At 32.2% G+C, this 8,163-nt stretch overlaps 1 protein-coding gene across 3 annotated transcripts; it reads left to right on the top strand.

Annotated features, from left to right (window-relative positions):
• Positions 1-738: 738 nt before the first annotated feature.
• LOC134542639 (uncharacterized) lies at positions 739-7,639 on the top strand. 3 transcript variants are annotated; one of them, XR_010076835.1, is made up of 4 exons: positions 739-2,240; positions 3,603-4,207; positions 5,403-5,834; positions 6,962-7,639. XR_010076835.1 is itself a non-coding variant. In XM_063387043.1 (3 exons), exons 1-3 carry the CDS (start codon positions 2,069-2,071, stop codon positions 7,073-7,075), a joined length of 891 nt encoding a protein of 296 aa, XP_063243113.1. In that variant the 5' UTR covers positions 739-2,068; the 3' UTR covers positions 7,076-7,639. The 3 variants fall into 3 exon arrangements, 2 of the variants coding, with proteins under 2 accessions (XP_063243113.1, XP_063243112.1); XM_063387043.1 differs by lacking the exon at positions 5,403-5,834; XM_063387042.1 differs by lacking the exon at positions 6,962-7,639 and having other exon boundaries at positions 5,403-5,976.
• Positions 7,640-8,163: the final 524 nt, after the last annotated feature.

The following is an 8,163-nucleotide window of genomic DNA, read 5'->3' as shown; positions in this document are numbered from 1 at the left end:
GCCTTACGTGTATAGGCATGTGGGATGTTGCCAGTGCCGGCCTTACAGCATCCTCATTTCCATCCTAGCGATCACAACTCCAGGTGGACGGACCCCTTAAGTGTAGGTCTTACATGCCACCTTAGTTTTTTTCATTTTATAGTCCAGTCAATGAAAAGTTGTAGAGGGAAATGGAAGGAACACAATTTTTGACTTTAGGACTTTGTTTGGACTAGTAAGGAGGTAAACATACTAAAAGTCCCCACTTCTAGGTGGTGAGCGGGTGGGAAGGGGGCATGTAGAAGGTCCCTTTTTTCGGTTTTTCTCTTATATCTCGGAAACTATACGCTCTAGTGAAAATACCAATTTATTCTAAAATAAAGCTGATAAAATTTTCCACAAAATTTATTCGTTTCAATTTTTCTCTATCTCGCATAGTTTATGAGATATTTGCGTTCAAATGTGCTAATTTTTAGGGGGGAAATGTTTTTTCTTACTTTTTTGCCATATTTGACTAGATAACCTTTTATCCGTTCGTTGTACGTAAAGGTCATGTAGAAATAAAGTTGTAGAGAATGAAATTTTCTTTAAGAAAAACCAAAAAATTTTATTTTATCTTCAATCATTGTAAAGTTAGAGCAATTTTACCTTTTTGTGTAAATCGCGATATTTTTCAGCATAGTTTTAATTTAGTCTTTTTTGTTATTCCACTGATCTAACTCTAAATGTAAGCCAATACATACGTATTAATATGTATAGTCCATCCACGGTAACCTCCTACTTTTTTAAACGAACCTTTGAAAAAACACACCAGGATGCAGCATGTTTGGTTCGTTTGCAAAAATACTTTCCATCATATGCATATTAAACATGCATTAACACTAAATTACCGTATAATGATGTTAAATAAAATTTTACAAAAAAAGTAACTATCTATGTATTATTAATATTAATGATCTCGCATGTGTGTAAATGAAACAGTGAGAGAAGTGGTGTGTTGGCAATGATTAGAACGAAATAGTTCCATAGCCAAAATATATATTTTTTGACTTTCCGCGTGTATTTAAGAATTTGTGTGGGTATTTGTTAAGTTTGAACATTTTTTTAAATCTCTGGTGAAATAAAAACGTTATGTTAACGGTAAAAAAATATTACGTGCCGAAACCGTGGTCGCGCATTAATAATGTTAATAGTCACTTGATTGTTTTCTCTTTCAGCCGTTTGCAGTCTGCACAGATTACGCCATATTGCAGTGTGTTTTAATATATTACTGACCGTGAAATAACGTACAGTTTGTGTTTCAGGATTTTGTGTTAATATTGTGTATTTTAACTTTGTTATATTATTTATTATCTACTATTGTAATGATGGAATTTGTTATCGTTTTGATATTTTGTGTGGTTCTTGTGATTGCTGTAATGGTAATTGGTTCCGGAATGGGGAAAGCTACTTCTTCGCAGCGTCAGATGGACATCATTAACGTCGCTCAGAACTTGTATGTTTTAATTAGGAAAGGCGACTTGAAGAAATGTGACGTTACGCAGACGACCGCGTTTCTTCTCAACATCGCAAAGTCAACTGTTCTCAAGTAAGTAGGTTTTTTTCGTTTTCATGCACGTAAAAAAAATATCGACTGTGTCCTAAGTATTGTCGGCCTGTGTTTTAACTCACGAGGTTTTTTGTGTTTTATTTCCAATTTATATTTTTTGGTGTGAGACAACACCGCCATGTGGCGTCTCTGTTGAAAAGTTAACCTAAAATCATATTAGGCCTACTCAGGTCCTAACAATAACAATATAGGCACTTTCAAGTATTTTTATGGGTGTGATACACGTTTGTTTATAACGATGTTTATAAACTTTATGATAGGTTTAACTATAACATAAGGGAGTGATTTTATAATTTGCATTTAATTAGTTTTTCATCTGTTTGGGAGATCACAAAATAAATAAAAAAACACTTCATTAATTTCGTGGACAAAGTCTGTCATGTTTCCATTTAGTGACCACAAAGCAAATATTTGTGACAAAATGCCATATTTGGAACACTGCCTAACTGCGTATTGTGAACGGGTCCCCGGAAAAGTGTTATGACAAATGTTTTTTTTTTTTTGGTTAGGTACTACAAGAAAGACATTGAAGAAGTTTCAACACCAGGAAAAAAGAGGAAAAAAAGGCCACAGGAAGGAAAGTCACTTGACACAGTCGACGATTTCACAGTAAATGCAATCAGGAATGCAATTTACAGGATGTACGCTGAAGGTAAAAATTTGATACTGAAGAGTAGTTTCAATATCACTGGGGTAGGCCCTACTTAATTGTATTCATTTCATATATCCATATGCAGATTGACCGGTTCAGTTTTTTTCCCGATATCATCTGTCCTTTAAAAATACTTAACATTTTTGGGTGGTTTGTTAGGTTTCTTTATTGATATGGTATTGATATATAGAATATTGTGCAACATATGAAATAGGTACACGTCCTTTTAAGGTTAGGTTAAAGATAGAAAGAAAATTGTTACATTCTAAAACTACAAGTAATGTTTATATCGTTATACACAGTATACATATTAAATAACCTCAACTTTTATGATGTATCAGAAGGTTAAATAATGACTATTTCCAGTATCAATAATATCCAGTTGTGCGCTTTAGCAGTAATTGGTTACAAATTAGTGAGTTGTGGTCTAAGCAAGCATGGTTATTTAAAAAAAATTGGGATACTTAATTGGCTAAATTGTACTGTGTGGCAGGGTCCAGTACAATATATATTCTATTGCAAAATAGTGTCATGCCCCGCCTAACCCTTTAGAAAATATAGGGGTATTGTTATTTTATAAACAATAGGCCTACTTCATTGTAATGAAGTATCATATGAAAACACAACTTAGCCAGACAAACTGTGTGTTAGTGTATGAAGTAACAGAAGGTTATAAAACAGTAAAAGTTTAGTATCGCGTATCCGATTCGATACATTGATCCTGATCGCATGATCCTGCAAATATTGATCCTGTGATTGATGATGCTTGCTTTTCTAATTTATTACGTTTAAAAATCCTGTACAAAACCAAAACTAAAAACCTGTGATGTAGTAATGAGTTATGATTTAAAGTTGAATAATAATGAAAATATATATGTTTTATTAAACTTATAATTATTCTTGCTATACCACAATATTTGATTATGTTCAGGATCTTTGATCTGAATAAATGAAAAAAAGCATGCACCACACGATCAATAGGATGTACAGGTTCATGCATAAAGATCTAGGGATCACATGGGATACACGATACAAAACATTTACCTATAACACAGTGTAGAGCTTGTAACTTATTGATTGCTAAATTGAATGCTGAAATAATAATGTTTTACACAACTTCAATACAAACGCGCAATATAATCGTCATATCATTGCAGACAAAAATACTGCAATGTAGAATTCATCTAAGCAAACTACAAAATTTAAATTAATTTAAAAGTATTTTTGAAATGTAAGTTTATTAAAACTATTTAATAAATGTAAATTGTGCACTTAAATTATCTTCTACGGGGTTGTGGTTTCGCTTAGTTTTGTGTACCTCTGTTATTTCATGTATTGTTAATGTATGCAATAAATTTACAGGTTTGTATGTTACAGTCGACACCATTTTGAAAGAAATCAGGGAAAGACAAATAGATTATTATGGTGGAAGATCAAATCTTCATAAATTGTTAAAGAAGATGGGATTTTCATGGACAACTGTTGATGGACGAAAAGCTTTGATAGAGAATGAAAACATAGTATTGAAGCGAATAGATTTCTTGAGAAAGTATAAAGAAGAAAAAGAAAGAGGTGCCAATTTCATATTTGTTGATGAAACATGGATTTTCCAGAGAGGCAAGGCATTAATTTATTTGAAAATTTGTTCTGTGGTCCAATACAAAGTATTTCATTTCCATTTCATATATTTTTCAGGAACTGTATCAAAGTCATGGCAGGACAAGAGTCTACAATCTGCGAAGAGACGTACTGTTGGAGATGGTAAAAGGTTTATTGTTGTTAATGCTGGAGGGCGCACTGGCTTTGTGCCAGGAGCAGGATTACTTTTTGTTTCAGGTCAGAAGACTGCAGACTACCATGGCGAGATGAATGGGGAAACTTTCTTGATGTGGTTTGAAGACATGTTGGTGCATCTGGAGGAACCCAGTGTCATTATAATGGACAATGCTTCATATCACAGCACCCAGGTATGTGCAATGGTAAAGCAGTGTCTTTTTATTGCTCAAATTGTAATGTGAAAAATTTACATGTGTATAAGTACGAATATTCAAGACTAATACATTTTGCCAGCAATAATTGTTATCTTAATAGTATGCCTACACTACATTTTTATAAACTATAATGTTTGAGCTGAAATTGATTACACACACACACACAGATATATATATATATATATATATATATATATATATATATAATGTAATTGAATTACATCATAGTGCAAACTAATTTAGTAGAGGGTTTGAAATACCAAATAAAATTTTTTTATTGCAAATAGCATTTGAAAATGACATAATTACTTGTTTGGTAAAAGGACCCACTTTATGAATGCTCTGTTGCCCTACTTAATAAATTAAAATAATATTTTCAAAAAAATTTCTAGTCACTAAACTAACATGCTTTGTTAAATTTAGAAATTCATTACGACAATATGCCAAAACACATGTTTGCTTTGCATAAGTACAGTAGAACCCTGTTATAATTTGTTTTTAAGGGGCTACAAGAAAAAAAAACATAAGCAGGAAATTCAATTTAGTACTTTTTAGTGTGGATTTATTGCCAATGGACTCAACAAGCTGCATAAAGATATATTTGATGCTCCAATTTGCTTGTAGCAAGCCAAAAACAATTTTTCTTTAACATCATGGTGCTTCCAGCTTCTATCTGCTTTGTCTTTACTTACACATTGTCTCATTGCTGTAAAATTGTCTCATTTCTGTATAATTGTCATAATTCACGACAGTGTTTACAGTGGAAATGCTTAAGTCCAGTTTTTTTGCCACTTGAACATGTGATTTAAGTGAATACATTTGAAAACACACAGAATGGCTAAAAATTTATGAATTTATTTGTTTTCCAAGGGTGTCAACAGGCAGTTAACTGCTAACATACACATATACATAGACAGTATAGACAAAGGCTTTTAATTTTTTTCGTCTTCTAAAATTTTATGAAGTGAACATTACAAGCACGAAACGCATAATTTGTGAAACATTATATCCAGGAATTAAATACATTGTCCTTATAGGGAAAATATTGGACTTGAAAAATAATACATTATAGGCAGGAAAACTTTATAAGCAGTAAAATTGTAACAGGGTTCTACTGTCATGAATTCTTATCAGCTACTTGAGTATTTAGTTAAATGTTGGCATAACGTAGGTTGAGAAAACACCTACAACGAACTGGACCAAGGATGCACTGATCGCGTGGCTGGAGAAGAATGAGATAAAACATGAAAATAATTTGTTGAAAGTGGAGCTGCTGAGAATAGCTAAACAAAACAAGCCCCGAATACGGTATATTATTTCGTTTTTTTTACAGCATTTCTTTAAAAGTGAGATAGTTGCAAAAAATTACGTATACGCCTTGTTCTAACACACTTTTCAGATATGAGGTAGACGAGTTGGCTTGTAACTATGGCCACAAAATTCTACGACTCCCACCCTATCACTGCCACTATAATGCAATCGAACTAGTTTGGGCTCAATGTAAACACCATTACAATAGTAACGTGGGGCGGGCCAAGAGATTTGACAATGATGCAGTTGCAGCCATCTGGAAAGAGGCTCTTGATGCTTCCACACCAGAGAGGTATTTTCATGTTGCATGACCAATGGGGTATTCCTTTTGAAGTAGAAATTGTTTTATTTTCCTGTAGAACATTCCTCAAGCTTCAGCAAAACCCTTACCATACATTTTTACATAATACGTAAGTATTGTTGCCTAGCAGCCTGGTCCTACCATTCCTTTTGATAACTTTGTGTGCTAGTGTGTGTATAGTGTGATTATCATTTTGTGTATATTCATGTACCAGTAATACAGTTTTAAAACAATTGGTAAAAATAAGTGGTTTGAATTTGTGTAGTTGTCGTTTTGAAAATGTGTTGCATGTATGTGTTTGTGTTCGTGTTTGTGTTTGTAATTTTATTCCCATGTGATTCATACATATCTGTGTAGTTTCTAGATCTAACAGTGGTGACTTATTTGCAAGGTTTTTTTTTTTTGTAATTGCAGTCCATTTGCAATTGTTTCATTTCCATAAATAGTTTTGTATTTATTAGTAATTGTGATATTACTTTCTGTTATGCTTAATCTTGTGTCAATGACTTTAAAGTTATGGTGGGTTCAGTGCTGTAGGCAGATTTCAATATTCAGATAAAATTTCAACGTAGAGAATTTTGAATATTTTCATCTAGCGAACTTGAATAGGTATTTACACATGTAGTTCTTGCACATTAGTATTTTCAAAAGTTATGTTATTATAGTGAAATACATATACAGTAAATCATCAAAACTATTCAAATAATTAAATTTTCGCTATATCTCACTGTTTTTGTCTGGGACAAATTTTAACCAAAAACAAACACAAAAGTTATGAAATAAATATTTTATCATATGCATTCTAAGCCTTTATTGATAACATAGAAAATATTTACAGCTTTATTATATCTTTAATAAACCACTCAAAATTTTTTTTTTCAGATAACATAAAACAAAACATGTTACTTCAAGTATTAAATAATAGCTTTGATAGTTGAGGAAAACACATTAAATGAGTTTTGTTGTGTTTAAAAATAGTTTCTTGTGGAGTGAGTTCAAAATTGTATGTAATAAACTATGCCGTTTTGACAGAAACAAACATATTTTGTTATAGAGTGGTTTTTGCTATAAACAGGTCATTTATATAGAGGTTTTACTGTATACACTAATTTTTTTAGATGGGCGAGGTGTGTGGATCACGTGGAGAAGCTAATTCAAGCAGACTGGGAGAGAGAAGTCCACATAGACAGCGGCACCATTCCTCCACTCATCATCCACCTCGGCGAGGATAGTTCAAGTGAAGACAGTGACAGCGAAGAATTTGAGGTTACGACACAGCAAGTAGATGGAGACAGTGAAGTACTGGCAGTTCCTCTTGATGATTTACCCGGGTGTTCTTATTGAGGTCTGTATGTAATAAACACCTGGGCAACTGTAAGTATTGGGGTTTGAAACATTTTTTTTTCTTTTATGCATTCCCATTAAGTATGTTGATTACTGGAACTTTATGTATTAACTTTATATTACACATATTATAAAATTAATAATAAATTTCATTTCTGGATTCGTATAGGTGTATGTGAAACATTTTATTTTGTTGTGTCTCTTCATTTTTCAGTGAACTTACTTGGAAAACAAAAAGCCAGTCCCCATCCAGGGCCACAAATAAATAATGCATATAAGTGGTATAGAAATTACTGTCAATTCTTTACCACAATTTTACTGTTCATAAAATTATGATTTTGTCTAATAAGTATACTCAGGAAAATGTATATAACCATATTTTTATTTGTGGCCTTAACCGGCAAAATGGTAGGGGTTTATTAAATAAAAGAAGAAAATTCATTTTTAAATGTTTTCATCTGAATTTGTTAATTTTATTAAACCTTCAATCCTTAGTCTTTTCCAGATTGCTTAGATGGACAGCCATATGTATAATTTACAATCCTTTTTTTTTTCAGATGCAGAAAACTGTGTTGAACTGTACTAAAGGATGATATTTATTGCTTACATAAATGTTGTAAATTTATATGTTCTCCTAAAAATTTACTTTAAATTATATGTTATTTCTTTAGCTAACAAACTTATTTTTTAATATTTTTACCATTGGGTATCATAAATGTTATGCACATATACATGTATACTTAGATCATATTCAAATTACTTATATATATATATATATACATACATACATACACACACACATTGTTTTGACAGCTGGTGATTGTAAACAAACCATTTGACATTTGTCACATGGCAATGTTTTTGTTTACATACGGCGGAAGGATACATAGTGACATTAAAGTAGATCCGGTGAAAAGCAGGGCTTCAGAAAAGTAGGAGGTTACCGTGGATGGACTATATAAACAGTATCAAGTAT

The sequence above is a fragment of the Bacillus rossius genome, assembly GCF_032445375.1.
Source record: "Bacillus rossius redtenbacheri isolate Brsri chromosome 9 unlocalized genomic scaffold, Brsri_v3 Brsri_v3_scf9_1, whole genome shotgun sequence".
In the NCBI taxonomy this organism is placed as follows: domain Eukaryota; kingdom Metazoa; phylum Arthropoda; class Insecta; order Phasmatodea; family Bacillidae; genus Bacillus; species Bacillus rossius.
Note: the sequence above shows the minus strand (reverse complement) of the source record. Positions and strands in the feature narration are given on the sequence as shown.